General features: G+C 35.4%; 1 protein-coding gene across 1 annotated transcript in view; it reads right to left on the reverse strand.

The window, feature by feature from the left end:
• Window positions 1-1,722: 1,722 nt before the first annotated feature.
• LOC128993036 (polycystic kidney disease 2-like 2 protein) overlaps window positions 1,723-21,530 on the reverse strand; it is a 30,649-nt gene continuing 10,841 nt past the window's right edge. The window contains exons 7-15 of the mRNA XM_054416790.1: window positions 19,604-19,825; window positions 18,294-18,522; window positions 17,006-17,242; window positions 16,414-16,503; window positions 13,066-13,218; window positions 11,540-11,757; window positions 10,657-10,760; window positions 3,465-3,504; window positions 1,723-1,855 (exon numbers count right to left, since the gene is read on the reverse strand). Of these exons, the coding sequence (XP_054272765.1) occupies window positions 1,744-1,855; window positions 3,465-3,504; window positions 10,657-10,760; window positions 11,540-11,757; window positions 13,066-13,218; window positions 16,414-16,503; window positions 17,006-17,242; window positions 18,294-18,522; window positions 19,604-19,825 (1,405 nt within the window). The 3' untranslated portion in view covers window positions 1,723-1,743. The remainder of the gene's footprint in view (window positions 1,856-3,464; window positions 3,505-10,656; window positions 10,761-11,539; window positions 11,758-13,065; window positions 13,219-16,413; window positions 16,504-17,005; window positions 17,243-18,293; window positions 18,523-19,603; window positions 19,826-21,530) is intronic.

A 21,530-nucleotide genomic window follows, 5' to 3' on the forward strand; every position in this document is an offset into this window, starting at 1 on the left:
TGGTCCGATCATGCTGGTTTGCGAACTCATTCAATTTTATCCCGCCTTACACCTTCAAACTTCAAACCAAATTTTATCAAAATCGGACAAAAATTACTCAAGTTATCGTCAGGGCGGACACATATATATCTCTACTAGCTGTACCCGCGGGCTTCGCCCCGTTTAACTTCATAAGTATTCGCATGGCTCATTCACGTCCTGGTTGAAGTTCGTTCGCTACGCTCACTCACCTTTAGGTTGGAGCTCGTTCGCTGCGCTCACTTGCCTTCAGGTTAGCTCGTTCGCTACGCTAACTCGCCTCAAGGTTGAAGTTCGTTCGCTATGCTCACTCACCTTTTGGTTGGAAATTAGCTGTTGTCATAAATTAACAAAAAAATTAATAGTGCTGCACCCTGTTGGTAATCCTTGTAACTTTTATGCTGTTGAACATCATAGAACAGAACCAACTTGTTTAATTGAGACAGCTGTTAAGATTCATTAATTCCTTTTAAATATGAAAAATCATAAGATTAACATGGGGAACTACAGAGCCACTGGGGCGGAGCCCGAAAGGGTTTTTGAGATAAGAATATGCTTTAATGTTAATCGGGAATGTGAGCTATCAGCATGCCAAATTTCAGCCCAATCCGTCCAGTAGTTTATGCGTGATTGAGCAACAAACACACACACAAACACACACACAAACATACACACAAACATACACACAAACTCACAAACTTTCAGATTTATAATATTAGTAAGATATATAGATGATATATAAAAATTTGAACAAATGGTGTTTTTGGCCTCTGGGGACATCAAAACGAAAAAGTAAATCGGTCCCGGGCCTAGGTCTTACCATGAGACCTATGGTAATAGCTACTTCCCTATAGGGAAATTTGCTAAAAAAAGATAACCATTTTGTTTAATTTATACAAGAAAATAAATCGTAAACAATCTTATTTAATTTAATTTATATTGGTGCAGTAAAACTAAAAATATAGTTCTTCACATAGGCAAAATAGTATATACGTATATACTAGTCCTGAAAATAAGTGTTTACCGGACGAGTGTGGTCGTTCCCGTGTGAGACGAAGTCGAGTACGGGATTACCATACGAGTCCAGTACACACATTTTGGACGAGTTACGGACGATAGTTTACGCTATATACTACTAAATCTGTACAAATCCTTATATATTACCACCAACTAAAGTACTAAAAATCACTAGTCATAACCTCTAAGAGAGGTTATGTTTTTGTTTATAACTACTCCTTGCCACCCAAATACAGTATAATCAGCTGATTGGTGTCCGGTAAAACTCTACAGTACAGTAGTACGCAATGAAACCCCATTTGATTAAGCTGGCAGCAAACAGCTGTTTTCTGGACTAAATCCTTGCGTGGGAAGTTCGTCAAAATAGTGTAGTGTGGCGTAAATTGTCTTTTCGATCCTTAGCTCATTTTTCAATTGTAGTCGAACTTGACCAACTTGTTTCGAAAAGAGTCACTTAAGCCTCTAAGTGATAAATAAACTACTATCTCTTAAACATTAAATTAAAATTTTCTCTTTTAGAAGTTTACATTTTCCAAGTGCCACAACTCTGTGAAGCAATAGATTATGACAATATTATTTACAAGATAGTTAAAATGGCAACTTGAAAAGTTTGAACTAAGCTAAAACAAAAAATATGATTTTCATTCATATGCTAAATAATAAAGTTGTATTTAAAGTCTATAATATTACAATTAAATATGATGATCTCTATTTAACATTAACACTATCAAGTTTTTGTAGAAACTTGTCGAGGAGTTTGCTAGCTTCTCCGTATTGGGCTTCCAAATAGTCAAGCTTATTAATCAAAATGTAGCGCAATCTGTGAACAAAACCACAGGTTGTTTGTTGAAAAGCAAACATACTTATTCACTTTAATAGATATAAATAAGTACCTATTAATAATGTGGAAAGTAAAGCGTGGGACTTTTGTCCTAGAGGTCCCGGGTTCAAATTCCGCCAATCACCAATGGAAGGAAGTCTTAATGCTGCAACATCTAGGCCTAACTGAAGTAATGCTAAACAAACACTAAAGGACTAGAGCCTTGTTGAAAAAATGGAACCTAACCTGTCGGCTACAAGAATAAGTATCACTAGTGTACATGTTGCTCGAAATTGAGCAATTGTAAAGAAGTAAAGTAGTTACAGTATTTAAGAACAAATAGCTTATTTAAAAACGAATAAAAGTCATAATTTCCTATGAGTTTGAAAGACTCAACTCATAGATTACGTACCTAACAGTTCCATATAATCGACATTTCTTGTAAATATTTTATCATTTTTCAATAGCTGATCTGGTGTTTTAGTGTATTCTACAAATCTTTCCCACTTATAGCCGCATTAGGTTGTCCATGTTGATCTTCGTCAATGATAATGTAGTCTGCATAGTGCTACCTGTTGTCGCCAGTATGTTTACAAATTTCAGTAACTTTCTTTATAGCGATAATATTTTGTTAACATCACTTAACAACTGCCTGATTTTCAGAATAACCTCTCTGTCACAATTTTATTTGCTTCAATTGACATTAATTTGGCTAGTTACTGTTAAAACGTAAGTTATATTTACCTGAAAAAATGCAGAACTGAAAGGCCTAATGTTGATCAGATGGTTTTTTGTTTCCCTTAAATGTGAATAATGCAAAACCTTCAGTGAAAGTTTTATTAAGGTGTCTTGGATGTCGTCATATTATTTTAAAATCACTTGACTTTTATGAAAACATTTAACATATATTTATTGTCCTTGCCGTAGCAGTTTATTTCAGCCTTAGAGTGTTTTCCTTTGCCAATCATCATAAAGTTAAGTCCGTGATTCATACAAAATAAGTGAAAATAGTAACACTTTGGCTAACATCCTTGTTCATTGTTTGTGGAAATCTTCTTTAAAGTCTCTATTTCTTCTACTTGGTGGCGTTCTATGACTTATGTTTCCATGGTTAAAAAATCGGTTCTTTCAATGATTGCTCAAAGAATTACAGTACCCTGTCAATTCATTTTTCTTTTTTGGTAAAATATATCAAATTGCCCTGGCTTTCTCGATTTTTTACATTGTAATATGTACGAATGTAAATTTAAGTAGTAAATATTTAATTTCAACAAAATCAGTAAATGTACCCAATGCGTTTTGTTGAATTGAAAAATAAATAACAGCAATTAAATTATACAGCTGATCAAAATGTAAACAATTGTGTTCTTCATAAGGATAACATGGGAACTTTCAAAGCCAATGGGGCAGAGCCCAAGGGACTTTTTCAAAAATGTAAGGTCAGTTTGCAAATCTACGCGACACGCTCTTTCCAATGAGGCGTCAATGGATAAAATCGGTTTGGAAATTGCGGAGGATTTCAACCGACAAAGTTTCATGTAGCGTATATATTCGAATTCTATACCTAAAGAAGAAAGTGTTTTGAACTTTAGCACTCAATAATACTTACATATCTTTTTGAGACAGTGGTGGAGGGGCCTCCCTTTCTCCTGGAAATAATGAAGCTGAAGTTAATTCATAAATTTGCTTTAAATCTAGCAAATTAAGAGTAATGGCCTGAAGGTATTATGATTAGTAGGCTTATAGTATTATGAATTCAGCGGTTCTTAAATGTTTTTATTTAATGGAATATATGTGGAAGAAGTCATTATCATTGCCCATATAAGGAGATGAAGTGATTCACAATTTTTGGGGCAACAAGTCCTATAATTCTTTAATTTCCTGTTTATGATGTATTGACACTAATTATAAAAATAATACAATTTGATCTTAATAGATGTTGTATATTAAATCATAAATAATAGTTATCAATACAAAGTCACTGCAAGTTATATTCAATGCTTAATGCTTACTAAGAAAGAACCAGGGAAGCTCAATAACAAACAGGAAATACATGTTAAAGCTCAAAGGTCAAAGGCTGAAGACCAAGAACTGGAGAGGATTGACTACACTTCTGTATGAACTGTGAGTATAGCAAGAGAGAAAATGTGCACTTGTTAGGGTTAATATTTTTCCCCTAAAAATATACAATAATTTGGCGACGAGCTTGTGGAAGTCTTAAATATTAGTTTAAAAGTTATTAAAACAGTGTTTTCTAGTACAAATTCTACAAATAAAAGTGAAATATTAGTAAAATCTGCATCAAGAGGAGACAAGTCACATGTTCAGTTTTCACAAAAAGTTACAAGTCAACTATTGCAAGTTTATAAGTTGATTAAATTTTAAAGCTGAGTTTTTATTGATATCTGGAAAAAGGAATATTTTATTTCAAAAACACACAAAGGCAAGGTATTTATGTAAAATATAGGACTTGTCATCAATTTTCATGTTAGTACAGAACTTTGCAGAAACCTGTTCAGACAAAGCATTTTGCAGGAAATCCCAAGTGGAAATATTATAAATTTGGAAAATCATTTGCAACTTTTTGTAACTTTTGAAGCAAATGGATCTACTTTAGTAATATATAATCTTCTTAAAGGTTAAAAGTAAAATTAAATCAGTCAAATGCAATGAAATGGACTTATGTTTCTTGGAATAGGCCTAGGCTAGTCCTGACATTGGAAAGTTTTTTACTGTACTGTTCATGCCTAAAACAAACATTTGCCATAGCAAAATGTCAGTTACTGGTAAATTCTCTGAATTTAATGAAGAAGTGGAAGATCTTAGTAATTATTTGGAAAGATTTGAGTTGTACATAAAAGCTAATTCTGTGAAGGAAACAGAAAAAGTTCCATTATTCCTTACTGTTATAGGGCCTAAAGTTTTTGGAGTTTTGAAAAACTTATTGCTTCCCAAAAAGCTTGCTGATGAAACTTATGACAATTTAATTAAGGCTTTAAAGGGTCATTTCACACCAGAAAAGTCAATTATTTCTGAAAGGTGTAAATTTCACAAAAGGTTCCAAAAAGATGGGGAAACGTTAGCTCAGTACGCAGTGGAGATTAAACATTTAGCTGCTTCTTGTGATTTTGGTAATTTCTTAAACGATGCCATGAGGGACCGCTTTGTTAGTGGGATTAAAAACGAGGATATTCAACAACGGTTGATGACAGAGACCGATTCAAATTTTTCGCAACTCTTTGAACTTGCTTGTAGGCTAGAGGCTGCAAGGAAGGAAGTCAAAGGATTTCATTCACAGGGAGAAGTGGGTGAAATAGATTTTGTAAAATCGTACAGACACAGTTCTAAGCCTAGTGGGGGTAAAAACAATTTCCAAAAGCCAAAACTAGGTTATGTCAAAGGTAATAACCTCATGGAAAATAAGAAAGACTATAAATGCTACAGGTGTGGCAAAACTGGTCATAATTGTAATATGTGTTTCTTCAAAGGAGCACGATGTCACTCTTGTGGTAAAATAGGCCATTTGTCGAGTGTTTGTAAGCAAAAACATGGAAAGCCTAAACCTACTAGTAATAGGTCAAGAGTAAATTTTGTAACTGATAGTCCAGATGAAGATGTAAATACTTGCTATGATTTACAGTGTGTTTCTTTGATAAATGAAGTTTCTTTTGATAACAATTATCGAACCACCTTGATGGTCGAAGACAAACCATTGGATATGGTTATTGACACCGGTGCTATTATGACTGTTTTACCTAAACATATTTATGATGATAAATTTAGTCATATAAATTTAAGGCCTACTGAGTTGCAGCTGAAGTCGTACACTGGACACTCATTGGATGTTTTGGGAGAGTTCAAAGCCGCAGTTTCGCACGAAGGAAAGGACTACCATCTACCTGTAGTGGTTGTAGGAATCACCGATCATCGACAGCCAGCACTGTTGGGACGTAATTGGCTACATCAGTTGAAGTTGGACTGGAACAGGATATTACAGGTTGGATCTGGAAATAATGCAGGCAAGTCTAGCCATAATGTTTCTACTTCTACCGCTTCTGTAGAAAATGACTTGAAAAGTAAATTTATGGATGTTTTTGAAGGGCAAATGGGTCTAATTAAAGGTATCACAACGGAGATTGCTGTAGATGAAGAGGCGACTCCAATTTTTTGTAAGGCTAGACCTGTTCCATATGCTTTAAGAGAATCAGTCGAAAAAGAACTTGATAATCTTGTTAAATCTGATGTTATTTATCCAGTCAAAGATAGCCAGTGGAGTACACCCTTGGTTTGTGTTTTAAAACCTGACGGAAAATCAGTGCGACTGTGTGGGGATTTCAAAGTAACCTTAAACCGAGTCTTGAAAAATTCGGAGCATTATCCACTCCCTACATCAGAAGATATTTTCACAAAACTTTCAGGTGGGAAAATATTTTCAAAAATTGATTTGACTTCAGCCTATTTGCAGTTAGGTGTAGGCGAAAAATCGCAACCATTCTTAACGGTAAACACCCACAAAGGTCTTTTCAGGTACAAAAGACTACCCTTTGGGATTACGAGTGCACCTTTTCAGTTCCAAGCGGTCATGGACCGGATCCTAAAAGGATTAAATAGTACATACTGTTTTCTGGATGATATTTTGATTGTAGGCCACAACATGCAAGATGCAGTAAACAAAACCGAAGCTCTTCTAGTGCGACTTAAAGAATTCGGTATTAAGGCTAACTACCAGAAAAGTGAGTTCCTTAAACCCAGTTTGAATTTCCTTGGACATAGGATTGATGAGTTCGGAATACACCCTACCGATAAACTAGTTAAAGCTATTTTGGATGCACCCGAACCTACCGATGTTACCCAGCTAAGAGCCTATCTAGGCTTATTGAATTTTTATGGGCGTTTTCTCCCTAACCTATCCACGGTGTTATACCCGTTGCATCAGTTGCTTCATAAAGCCAAACCCTGGCAATGGAATTCAGAATGTTCAAAAGCTTTTAATGAGAGTAAACTGCTTTTAACTCAAAGTAATGTTTTGGTACCTTATGATCCAAAGTTGAAAATCCAAGTGACATGCGATGCAAGCCCTTATGGGATCGCCAGTGTTATGTCTCACACTATGCCGGACGGATCTGTCCGACCAGTTGCGTATGCTTCTCGAAGTCTTACAAAATCCGAAATGAACTATGCTCAGTTAGATAAAGAAGCCCTTGCTATCATATTCGGAGTAAAGAAATTTCACAAATATATTTTTGGTCGATCATTCACATTGATTACGGATCATGCCCCTTTAACAGCACTCCTAGGAGAGAAAAAGGGTATCCCAGTTCTTGCAGCTGCCCGCATGCAACGTTGGGCAATAATTTTGTCTGCGTATGACTACCACATCATCTATCGTAAAGGTTCTGAAATTGTAGAAGCTGACGCTCTTTCACGTCTTCCTAAGAAACTCGACCCAAACTCTGAAGATATTTCAGTTATTCAGTTTTTTGCTCCATTTCCAGAACTACCTCTCACAGCAAAAGAAATAAGTCTTGCAACCCGAAGAGATCCGTTGTTTTCTAAAGTCTTAGATTTGACACTTCAAGGCTGGCCTACACATTTAGATAAGGATGAGCCATTAAGAGCTTTCTTTCTGAGAAAGAACGAACTTTCAGTTGAAAATGGTTGTATTCTTTGGGGAAATCGAGTCCTCATTCCTACTAAATTTCAAAAACACCTCTTAGACATGTTACATGAAGAACATCCTGGTGTTTGCAAAATGAAAGCTTTGGCCAGAAGTTTTGTGTGGTGGCCTAAAATTGATGACCAAATTGAAAATGTTGTTAAAACTTGTGAGATTTGTCAAATGACCCGTAAATCTGCCCCTAAGCTGCCTCTACAGCCGTGGCAGTGGCCTTCAAAGAAATGGCAGCGTGTGCACCTAGATTTTGCTCAGAAGGATGGTGTTTATTTTTTGATACTAGTGGACAGTTTCTCTAAATGGGTCGAAGTATACCAAATGAATGGTACCAACGCCTCAAAAACTATTGAAAAATTACGTACATGCTTTGCCGCATACGGAGTTCCGGAGAACATCATCACAGACGGAGGACCGCCTTTTAGGTCAGAAGAATTTGAAAGTTTTTTGAGATTCAATGGAATTAATCACATTTTCTCCCCTCCATATCATCCGGCGAGTAACGGCCAAGCAGAGTCTATGGTGGGTACTTTTAAAACGTCTCTCTTAAAGCAAGTACTCCAAGACAACCTCAAGGGCCGTAATCGGACTTTGCAGCACAAACTGGATTGTTTCATGTTCGCTTACCGAAACACACCTCACTCAATCACTGGTAGAACACCTTCGGAACTATTTTTGGGTTTTCAGCCTAGAACCAGATTCACTCTGCTAAAACCAGATTTCAAAAGCAACATGGAGAGCAAACAACAGAAAATAAAAGAATCCAGTGACCAACATAGAGGAAAATGGAGGTCGTTCACACTAGGACAGGAAGTCTGGGTCAAAAGTATCCGTAACGAAGAAACAAGATGGATGCCGGGAGTTATTATCAAGTGTATCAGTCCTGTGACTTACATTGTTAGCGTAAGGGGACAGAAACGGTTTGTACATGCCGATCATTTGAAAGAGTTGGAAGGTGAATTGCCCATTATGAGAAGAGAAGAACCAGAAATCACTCCTCCACGACCCTTACCAGTGCTATCACCAAGCAAAAGTCTGGTCGAACCTCCTATACATGTTGATCAAACACAGAGTCCCACGAGATCACCACCACCTCGGAAATCTTTACCACCTCAGAAATCTCCATCACCTCGGAAATCTCCATTACCTAAAGGAAGTATAACTCACGAACAAGAACCCCTGCGGAGGTCCAAAAGGATGATAACGGCCCCGCAGAAACTTAATCTTTAGTAGATAAGAGAACAAGTTCGCAGCAAGGTTAATTTTATTTTACATTTGACAAACAATGAATTTTATTTAGAAAGGAAGATGCTGCGAATATTTATAAAAGAAGAGTTATTTTATTTTATTTTCAAGAAGAGTTTTAAGTTTTTTTTAAAGGGGAAAGGAGTGTTGTATATTAAATCATAAATAATAGTTATCAATACAAAGTCACTGCAAGTTATATTCAATGCTTAATGCTTACTAAGAAAGAACCAGGGAAGCTCAATAACAAACAGGAAATACATGTTAAAGCTCAAAGGTCAAAGGCTGAAGACCAAGAACTGGAGAGGATTGACTACACTTCTGTATGAACTGTGAGTATAGCAAGAGAGAAAATGTGCACTTGTTAGGGTTAATATTTTTCCCCTAAAAATATACAATAATAGAGTTATCTTTTTGATGATCAGTACTACAAATTGAAATGCATGAAATGTTAATACAAAAAATATAGTGTCCCCATATGTATTAATGGAATTTAAAACTGGATAGACTTGTTTAAAGGATTGTTCTGGAGTTGGCGATCTTATCGTTCGGTGGTAGGGATGTTCCGATAGTTCCGATACTACTGTTGTGTACTCACGAGTGTGGGAGCGAGGGATGCAGGCGCAAGGGAAAGTTTAGGCCGTTGCACTGCTGAAGGGCCGTAGTGCGGCACTATACCATAGCGTGATGTTGTGATTGCGTTCTTCTCGCTCCCACGTGCTCGTGAGTACAGGACAGTAGGTATCAATATTTTCCTTTTAATATTCTGAGTACTGTATCGGTATCGGTATTGCGGTAGCCAAAGAAATGTTGGAGTATCGGTATCGAATTAATAAAGCATGTCCTAGTTTAAACGGCTGTTAGTAAAATTTATAAGGGATAAGTATTTAATTACCATTTTTACCGTCGTTTTTATCACTATAGCATAAATTTTGTTCAGTTTGGACAAGCTTAATTGGTAATAATCTTTCCTAAACAATGGAACAGTATTACAATTAATCTCTCTTTATGATTTCATTCATTGTTCCCAGGTTAGGAGGAGTCCTAGCGTTCCGTTGTCTCGTTTTGTTTCCAAGTCTTGTGTTACGTGTGTCATTACTTTTTGTTTATTGTTTGTTGTTCCTTTTTCTGAGTAAATATTGTTAAAAAAAATTACATCATCTTATGAATTCATATCAATACTTCTTTAAGTTACAAAACTCTGTAATAAGTTAGTATTACAATATAATAATTGTTAATCACTAAACCAATTTTTTCATAAAACTAAATGGATTTCCTAACAAACTTAAATGAGTTTAATACTGTAATAGTAAACAGTTTTATGGTTGCCAATTTTGTACTTATATGAGCAAAGATTATTCTTTGTCTGGTGACAAAAATGTTGTTTGATATGCTGTATTCAGCGACCCAAGAGTCCATGAACGGGGAGAGAAGAAGGAAAAATAAATAAGTATAAGTAAAATTCTACTTTTGGGAATTCACTCACAGTTTGAACAGTTTTTTGTTTTGATACTATTAGATTCCGTACTTACGGTATCGATACTTTAGGTCTGATAATATCGGACCTAAATATATTTGTGGTATATAGGTCTGATTGGTTCCGATTGGCTGCAAGCCAGTATCAGAACGTCCCTACCCAGAGGCACATGTCCATCTCAGATAGCCACCCTGTCTCCCTACTATTCATCTGAGCAGAGGCTGTCCTATTAATCCCTTTCTGAAGCTTCCAAACACATTATTAACCTTCAACTATGTATCTCATGCTCTTCTCTTCACCCACCTTTCTAAAAGCTCAGCCACAATTTCACTAATCATTGATGGACAATGTCCGCAACAACACAAACTTACCATGACCAACACAACAACAACTAACTAATCGACTTGCCTTTCCTGAAGTTCGTTCTAGTTGGATCCATAGCATCTATTTTCATGTCGGTAATGTCATACTTCTTGAAAAACAGCTCAATTTCCAACTCTGAGTATCCTGCTCTGGAATCAAATTAGAGTAGACAGAAGTTGTCAAGTTTACTGCTAAACTAATGGTGTTTTGACTTTTTTATTTTTTTATTATCGTGATGGATTATGACAAAAATAGTATATTACGCGACGAGGCCGGGGAATAGGTTTTTCATGGTATGACAGTTTCCACGCAAAGCTTGTTGAGCGCAGGATTCCATCTGAGTACTGTAACACCTTCCCATGTGAGCTGCGTACGATACCTTTTTGCCACTGCCAGAAAATAGAAGTAGAATTGTAATGCTTCAAACTTCAACTAATCAGCTGTTAAGACTAATTTAGTAGTTGTTAATGAGTGGTGAAATTAGTGGTTGGTACAATGAGTCTGGATCACTGTCAGTGGCAATGAAAGGTTGTAAATGAAAACATAACCTCCCTTAGAAGTTATGAGTAGTGATTGTTAGTAAGTAAAAAAGGGTCATAGGAAAAGTGGTGTAGCTCGCGTAAATAGTCTTAAGAACACTCCTAGAAGTTTTCTACTCCTGTTAACACTAACTTTACACAATCGTTTCAAAATCGACTACTTCAATATACAAGTTTTGCTAATTTAGACGTGTAGACTAACATAACACTAACCTAATAGATTAACCGAATATTTTAATCATTTTGCTACTTCAAATAGGTACATGGAATACCATGACTCAAACCTATTTTTGGATTGATCAGGCAGCAATTGAATTTTCCACATAATCTGTCCTTTTTGCCTAACCTGTTGCCAGTTGAGATTGTATAGTTGACACTACAGTACTTACTGTGCCAAGTAATACCGAACGTGTTCTGAAGGCGAGTGGACCTTCTCCTCGTAGACTTCTCGCTCTATCTGAGACAGCAGCCAAGAACATTCCAGTTTACCCAGAAGCTGCATCAGCCAGATCAGCATCATGTCTGAGATGAACGTTTTAGCTCCTCCGATACTCACTTCACTCAGAACTTCTTTGTAATGAGGCACCAAGATGGCCAGAAACATGCTCTGCAGATCAAATATGTGAGTTACATTTTTGTTTTGTTAAAACGGTTGTTTGAAAATATTGTAACGAGGGTTGTCTTTATATTAAGGTCTCCATTTTGTTCCCTTCGCAGACAAGAGAGCTAGATCAAATCTGAGAACAGTAGCTTCAATTTTCATCTTCTATTCTAGCCGGTCCCCCACGATTAGTCTCGACATAAAACTAATAAATATTTATTTCATTTGGGCTTTGAATGCTTAGAGCTATCTGTGTACTTTCTATATTTTACCACACTGCATAGATGCCAGTTTAGTCATAGCCATGTAAAATACCCCCGCCGCAGCAAACCTGCAGACTTAGCGAATTTCCATTTGCCTGATAAATACTTAAGTTTGCTGCAACAAGGAGGGTAAAAAAGTTTTTTTTAATGTAAAATATTAAAAGGTACTGTGGTTTAGTAACAAATTAATGTATTTTCCAAATTTGATCAAAATATGTTCATAAACAAGCAAACTACAACAGTTGACTTTTTCTCCATAAGAATAACATGGGAATTTCAAAATTACAATTTTTTTGAATTTTCTCCGTAACAATTACGCTCATAATAACGCTTCAATATACTAAATTATTTGTTTTTTAAGCTCTACAAAATGGTTTAAAAAGAAATTGTGAAATTTTGTGTTTTTAGGGTCAAAAATGGGAAAACCCTATTTTTACCCCATAAAACCCCCCATAAACCCCCGTTCCCATAGTCCGATCATGCTGGTTCGCAAACTCATTCAAGTTTATCCCGCCTTACACCTTCAAACCAAGTTTTATCAAAATCGAACAAAAATTACTCAAGTAATCGTGCGGATGGACACATTATATATATATATATATATATATAGATATATAAAAATTTGAACGAATGGTGTTTTTGGCCTCTGGGGACATCAAAATGAAAAAGTAAATCGGTCCCGGGCTTAGGTCTTACCATGAGACCTATTTTACGGTACAATGCAAGCGTAGGGTATATTTTACGGTAATAGCTACGTCCCTATAGGGAAATTCGCTAAAACCAAATCACAACTTGAGAATAGTTCCGTATACACAGATGTTACCGCTACATAGATTTAAAAAAAAATTTAGATATGCCTTTTAAAAGATTCTTTTTTGGCCTGACACCTGACATTTTTAGTTTGAAAAAGCGTCTGGCTCTGAGGTTGTAACAGGAAGAATATTACAGTACATTCTTAAAGAATTTCAAAAACATAAGTTCTTACATTTTAGGTTTCCAAGTTCATAAAATCAATCAATGAATAAAGTGATTGTTTCTGAACAATGCTTACCGCAACAATGAAGACCATGAAGAATATGTAAGTGAAAAAGAAGATCGGTCCCAAAATCGGGTCAGCCTGTTCTAGAGCGTCGAATTTGAAGTCTGCGATGGAGTACCTCATCAGAGCAAACAGGGCCAGCAGAAATGTCTTGAAGTCCTCCAACTAAGTAGAAAAGTATGTGATCAGGAATTCATTCACAGATGATAAAATCATAGTCAAATGATGATGTGCTTAAAAAGTAAGTAAATAAAAAATGTTGAATACATAATAATCTATACTTATTTAATACGCAAGCAGGATTTTTGTGACAATTACTCCTCCAGAACTACTGAACCGATTGACATGTTTTTGGTGTCATTGGAAAAAGCGTATTAATTGTGTAGTTGTGCAGGAAACTTTCTTTTTTGGGGAAACAATTAGAGAGCGTTTAAAGTTTCGTATTTCTCTATAAAATTAACATGGGAAAGAAAAATGTTGATGAAACTCCAGCTGTTGTCAGAAATTAAAAGTGAAAAGAAGAAAATATGTTAATTGTAAACAGGCAATAAGTTTGCTAATTTAACAGTTTGCTACAAACATTTACTCACTTGGTTGAAATGAAATATTTACTATTTCAAATTCAAATTCAAATTCAAATAGTTTATTGCCATTAAGTATACATGTCATACAATAGGCCAGGTCAATGGAGATAATATACAATTCAAAGTACAATGTACAGAGTCAAGTGTAAATAGATGAACATCTATATAAATAAAATTAGAGTTTTGTCTGTACATTGCTTAGAATAATGAACTTTTTGGTTATTTTTACATTTCATAGGTCAGAGAAACCGAATCAAACCTTATCTCAATTTCTGTCTGTCTGTCTGTCTGTCTGTCTGTCTGTCTATCTGTCATTCTCTTGGTAACGCTAAAATACGCACTTTATTACAACTACTCCTCAATAACTATAGCACTGTCCCGCCTGAAACTTATTTTCCAAATACTATACATATATGAGATGGTTTTAGACGTATTTCATCGAATATGAGACAGTTAGATATTTAACAGTAAACCCTTGAAAATCAAGTTTTTGTCGATTTTTGACGTGGAATTTCTGGAAGCCCATGTTAACCTTATGAGAAATGAAATTATTGAATCTTAACAGCTGTTTCAATTAAACAAGTTGGTTCTGTTCTGTGATGTTCAATAGCATTAAAGTTACAAGGATTACCAACAGGGTGCAGCACTAGCACTATTATTTCTTTTACATTTATGACAACAGCTAATTTGCAACCTGGAGGCGAGTGAGCGTAGCGAACGAGCTAACCTGAAGGCAAGTGAGCGTAGCGAACGAGCTAACCTGAAGGAAAGTGAGCGCAGCGAACGAGCTCCAACATACAGGTGAGTGAGCGTAGCGAACGAACTTCAACCAGGACGTGATTGAGCCATGCAAACGAGATCAGATAGTAAAAATAAAAGTAAGCCTACCGTTATAGGATCGACCGGCAGACACAGAGGTAATTTAACCTTTTATTGATTGTCATACCGATCCGGAACAACAAAAAACAACATAAAATGAAGCTATGTATAATAGTTTGGCCAGCATATCTTAAAATATGCAAACCAACTGCTGTTCTTTATATAAGAAGGTTTCAACTGAATATTATAAGATCCCCGTGCGTAGAACGGGTACACAGCTAGTGCTATACTAATAAACTAATAATACTGGGTTTTTGTACAAAAGTATTTGAGATGTATTGATAATGATGATAATAATACTGTTTATAGTTAAGCAAACAAGTTGGGTAAGTGCCTATAACAAAATAATTACAAGGCTAAAATTGGCAGAGAGATACAGCTTAAAACTAAATAACAATAAATTTTTAAATAAAGTTCACAGAAATAACATTTAAATTTGGGTTTATTTAAATTTATTTAAATTTGGGTTGGCGTAAATATTACAATGGAAAAAGCGAGAGAGCCAGGATAAATTGATTTACCAAAAAGAAAACTCAATTAACACTGTGCTTCATTTCTTAGTAATCTTTGAAAGAGCCGATTTTCAAACTATGGAAACATAGGAAAGTTATAGAACACCACCAAGGAGAATAGAAGTATTTTTTTTTAATTTATAATCGTTATTATGGGCAACCTAATGTGGCTATGAGTTAGGCTATTTGTAGAAAACATTAAAAAACAATATCAGCTTTTGAAAAATTATAAGATATTTACAAGATATGTTGATTATATCGATCTGTTATGTACATCTTGAGTATTTCCACAATCTTTGAGTCAAATCTTTAAGTCATCAGGAAATTATGACTGTTATTAATTTTAAAATAACACCTGTAATACTTAGCAATTGTTCGAATTCAAGCAACAGGGACAGTAGTTTAATCTATATAAATAAAATTAGAGTTTTGTCTGTACATTGCTTAGAATAATGAACTTTTTGGTTATTTTTACATTTCATAGGTCAGAGAAACCGAATCAAACCTTATCTCAATTTCTGTCTGTCTGTCTGTCTGTCTGTCTGTCTGTCTATCTGTCATTCTCTTGGTAACGCTAAAATACGCACTTTATTACAACTACTCCTCAATAACTATAGCACTGTCCCGCCTGAAACTTATTTTCCAAATACTATACATATATGAGATGGTTTTAGACGTATTTCATCGAATATGAGACAGTTAGATATTTAACAGTAAACCCTTGAAAATCAAGTTTTTGTCGATTTTTGACGTGGAATTTCTGGAAGCCCATGTTAACCTTATGAGAAATGAAATTATTGAATCTTAACAGCTGTTTCAATTAAACAAGTTGGTTCTGTTCTGTGATGTTCAATAGCATTAAAGTTACAAGGATTACCAACAGGGTGCAGCACTAGCACTATTATTTCTTTTACATTTATGACAACAGCTAATTTGCAACCTGGAGGCGAGTGAGCGTAGCGAACGAGCTAACCTGAAGGCAAGTGAGCGTAGCGAACGAGCTAACCTGAAGGAAAGTGAGCGCAGCGAACGAGCTCCAACATACAGGTGAGTGAGCGTAGCGAACGAACTTCAACCAGGACGTGATTGAGCCATGCAAACGAGATCAGATAGTAAAAATAAAAGTAAGCCTACCGTTATAGGATCGACCGGCAGACACAGAGGTAATTTAACCTTTTATTGATTGTCATACCGATCCGGAACAACAAAAAACAACATAAAATGAAGCTATGTATAATAGTTTGGCCAGCATATCTTAAAATATGCAAACCAACTGCTGTTCTTTATATAAGAAGGTTTCAACTGAATATTATAAGATCCCCGTGCGTAGAACGGGTACACAGCTAGTTTAAACTAAACATAAAAATAGTAAAGTTTAAACTCACCTTACTGCCAAATAAGTACAATCCAACAAAAGCAAAAACGAAATAGAGGTAGAAAAATATAATGAAATAGCTCATTATGTCTGGCAGAGCCTGAAATCAACATTTAATAATATTGCAAACTGTTTTCAATAAATTATCTAATATTTAATTCCAGAATGCTAACTAAAATATTTTAAACCAATCAAAAATTCATTTCAATTTTACAGAAAAAAGAATTTATGCTAAGGGCCCTTTTATTCACAGTAGCAGTGGACTGTGGCCGACCGCTGTAATAATGTGTCACGCGGCAAGCCGCTGCAATACATGCGACCCAATGCATATAGGAACCGCTCGCCGCAAGCGGTTCCTAAGTGCAAGCGGAAGAATTTACAAACCTCCACAGCAAACCGCTACTTTTGGGACTGCTCCTTTTTGAATAACGCCCATTTATGGCTATGCACTTACAAAACCGTAGCAGTTCACGTTATATTCAGTTAATATAGTCTACAAAAAAGGTAGTTTAAAGCTAAAGGCCATGGGGACAATGCAATTTGAAAAGTAAAGGAACTGATTTATAATTATATTTATGTAAAAAATTTGAATTTATACTCACCCTATGTACTGTACTATGAAGACGGTAGATAGAATGTACAATGTTGAAATATTTCAGAAGTCTCAAGAAAGCAAATGCAATGAGAACAGCGAATGATCGGCTGAAAAGGATGTGGAGGTACAAAGGAGTGTCGAAGGAAATGTATTTGTCCTCATAGCTTGGGTCCTTCAGTATTGGGAGTAGTTTATTCATGTTGATGTAAAGTAATACATTGAAAATGAATGTAAAGTAGCTCATCTGTAAACAAAATGTTAACTTTGATTCGCTAGTGTGTAATTACAGATTTTTTTTACATCTGATGAGTTCACAGCATTTCAGGTTCCCTAGAATTCCCGTCATCTTTTGGGTACCGGTATCTAAGACAAGATTTGGGTACTGGTACCTAGAACAAGACTATGTTTGTCACAAAACTCAGCAGCCACAGGAAACACAGTAGCTGAAACAACAGTTTAGAATTGTTGAATTTAAAAGGCAAACAAAAAGAAAAAAAAGGAATATTTGAACAAATCATTTAGCACTATCTACTGGTAACATTACAGTATCTGGAACAAGATGCTCTGTTGGTAGAACAGAGTACTTGGTCTCTGGCTATCTGAGGTCCCAGGCTCAAATCCAGTTAGTTGCCAATAACTTTAGCTCTGTCGCTCTGTATAATAATACAGTAATACCATAGCTGATCCATATAGGTATAATGTCTACTGCTAAATTAAAAGTTAGTGACTAAATGTATAAAAAAAAATTATTGAGACATTGTTAATGACCCATTTAATTATTTGAGCAACCATGTGGTCATAGTGCTTGCCTTCAGAATAAAGCATTCAAATCTAAAGGTTGCTGATTTGATCCCAAGCAGAGTTGATTCTAGAACCAAATGTCAATTATTGTTGTCATTTCCGTTTGGTTATCAATCAACTATGACATTTAACAATAGGTTGATGTTAGATGATAAATAACCTTATGGTTTGTACCACGAATACTAGAAAAATACCGGTATGGATCATAAACATAAACAAATGATGTTGTTGGCCCGAATCCTATACTAATAGCATTGAACATATGTTTTGGAAGTTCCATTTAAGCAATGTTAAATAATGTTTATTTTCGGGCCAAAAACGTCATTTGTTTATGTTTATGATCCATACCGGTATTTTTCTAGTTATCGTGGTTTGTACTGTTCCCATATAACAACGTTAAACAAATGCTAATAGAAAGTCCAAGCCGACAGCAAAACTAAAATATCTTATTGAATAACTGAACTAATAATGTAAACTTATTGCAACTGACTTACTATCAGCACTATCACGTCAATGTAATTCCAGAACGACTTGAACAATTTCAGCCGGAGAGTCTTTATTTCCAATATTTTTTGTACCGTGTAGAAAACCACAAATATCATACAGACAATCTCACAAGCCAAAATAACGTAGTCTGACCCATCGTTGTAGCGAAGCAGTTTCTTTGTGGTGATCATGGCAGAGGGTAAGACACCACCCGAAGGGGGTATTTCAAATAGCAGCCTGTTAACAGATAATTTACATAGTATAAGGCGTACTTTATGAAGGATTGGTGTAAATGACCTTTAGAAACAAAAACATTTATCTTAGTGTTAGTGACACAAAAAATAATCACAAAGACTTGTAGCCTATGCACAGTTGTTAAAATTTAGCGTACCCTGAAGACGCCACACTTGTGGTGACTACTTAGTATAAAAGACAAACAATAGACAACATTTTACTTAGTAAAATATTTTGTCTTCACTTGTGTTGCACATCCTACTTCTTCAAACAAATTCTTAAACATGATAGAAAAAATCAATGGTTTTTTAATAACACAACTTAAAATGTATCTGTTTCATTAACACTAATTCTTGTTAAGTCAAATAATAAATATAAAGTACATTAAAATATGTCTAATAACACTATTGAAACATACTTATACTGTTAACTCACTGGATGGTAAATACAAAATACATACATACCATGACTATGGTAAGTGGTAGTCAATTTATATTCAACACTCCAATCAAAATCGATTACCTCTTACCATCGGTTATATATATTTCTTGTGAGTTAGGTGTCTAGGGATAGGTATGTTTTTATGTACTTTCTGTAAATTTAATAACATACACAATACTGATCAAGAAGTTATTTAAACAAGGTGTTAGCCCGTTTGAGAAGTTGACGTAATACTGTACTGCAGAACACTCCCTTAAATTGGATTTTACGAAGATTCTAATTTCAAACAAAATTAACGTAATTTTAGGTTAAATTGAAATATATATTGTACCGATTTTAGTGTTATTTTGAAGTACGTTATAACAAGATTGAAAATCAAGTTTTAAGTATTTTTTTTTTTAGGATTTTAAGAAGTAACTTAAATTTCCTCAATAAAAAACCTTAATTCTACTAGATATTAAATTGAAGAATATGTCTCAAAACACTACTCCAAAATCAAAAGCAAAGGTGTAATTTTCTATTAAAAAGTATAGAAACTTTAATCATTGACACACTACCTTACAAAAATTTACCCAATGACTTCCTAGACACACACAAAACTGTTACAAACCCAAGTAAATATTTATTGCTAGCCAAATCTTACTTGAAAATACAAAATAAGTTGACATTTCCGTTGTAAATGGCAAAGTCGATAAAGATGGCACGAGTAGCTCTCGAGTACCACTTGAAACTCTTGAGTGCCGCGGTCAGTTGCACTGCGTCGTCCTCGTTTTGCAGAAGTGCGACGTACCCTCCGCCACCATATCTAGCAAAGGTTCCACCATACGGCAACGAACCAGTCTTAGTAGCTGGGAGCCATTTGTTACTGCAAAGTGGAGTAAAAGTAATCAGTACATAAACTGAAATTTAATTAATTTAATAGTGAGTCGGTGGCTCAGTCGGTAGCGTCGCGGACTTCGGGCCCAAGGCAGCGACGTCGTGGGTTCGGATCCTGGTCACTGCCGATAACATTTTATCAGTACAGTTCACCTTTGTACTGTACCGACTCACTCCTTGCTTTGCTGTAAACGATCCACGCACGGGCGCTTAGTCTATGTGGACGGGCAAATGCAAGGTTAAAAGAGGCCGCCAACCTCTTTTTAAAAAAAAGAGAAAAAAAGAAAAGAATTGGTTAGCAATCTCCTTATGGATCATTCTGTTGTAGCATAGATACAGAAGTAGATATCCCATCTATATGGATCAGCCGTTGTCATTTCTTTACTAAAAAAGAATGTAGGTGTGTGAGCCAGTCACAAAATGCGGTAGTGTCAAAAAGTTTATTTTCTACCTTATTTTTTGTTACTAACAGAGTTGATGGGTCATAACAGTTGCTATAGCTCACAATAAGTCGTTCCATCAGTTTCACTTTGTAAAAAACAATGTGTATTTGACAGAAATTAGTAATTTAGATCAGCGCAATCTTGCAATGTGTCTCGGTGTTAATACAAATTTAATTTAATCTACTACTGTATGTATTGTATAATAATTAGATTCAAATCAAAAGATAGGTACATTATTTTATTCAATCCATTCTATTTACAAAATTGGTAAACATAAACATTCAATTAATGAACACATGTTTAAAACTATACATCAACTCTCCCCCCTTAGTGTAAGGGAAGTATTTGGTCTGAGTGACGAGTCCAAGTGAGTCCAGTGTCTGTCTTGACTTTAAACATAACATTTCCTGTTCTTGAAATTATTTTCCCTTCCTTCCACTTTACTTTTGAGGAATAATTTCTTACCAGTACTCTCTGTCCCACCTGAAAATTTCTTTTCAGCTTGTGTTCCGACATAGTCTTTTTATTCCATTCAACTTTATCTGCCATCACGTTAAGTTTTGTTCTTATGTCTCTGCCAAACATTAACACATAAGCGGAGAGTCCTGTAGAGTTTGGAGCTTTGCGTAACTGAGTTACGAGAAGATCTATTTTATGCTGCAAGTCTCCCTTGTCTTCACTCATGGCAGCCAATGATTTCTTAACAGTTTGGACAAATCGTTCAGCTTGGCCATTGCTTGATGGGTGAAAAGGTGCACAAGTCCTATGGCAAATTCCATTATTGCTTAGAAACCTTTGAAAAAGTGCACTCGTAAATTGGGAGCCGTTGTCTGTTACTATCATAACTGGCAGTCCAAAAGTTGAAAATAAGTGACTTAAATTTCGAATGCACCAGTCTGAAGAAGTGTTTTTTGTATGTATAACCTCCAAACATTTTGTATGGGCGTCAATAATTATGAAGAAATAATTTCCATTTACGGGTCCACAAAAATCCAAATGTAAGCGATGCCAGGGAGCTGTAGGTTCTTCCCAAGGGTGATGGTTTAATTTAGATGGTTCATTTCTTTTCTGTTTGCATTTGTCACAGTTATTAACCAAGTTTTCAATATCATTATCCAAGTTTTTCCAATATACATAACTTCGCGCCATGGCCTTCATTTTCGACATGCCTAAATGCCCAATGTGTAGTTCCTTGAGAACTTCTTTCTGCAATGTGTTAGGTATTACAACTCGACTACCTCTAAAGATGCA

This window comes from Macrosteles quadrilineatus, unplaced genomic scaffold (genome assembly GCF_028750875.1).
Source record: "Macrosteles quadrilineatus isolate MER2022 unplaced genomic scaffold, UCM_ALF_1.0 Scaffold_4__1_contigs__length_99947679, whole genome shotgun sequence".
NCBI lineage: Eukaryota > Metazoa > Arthropoda > Insecta > Hemiptera > Cicadellidae > Macrosteles > Macrosteles quadrilineatus.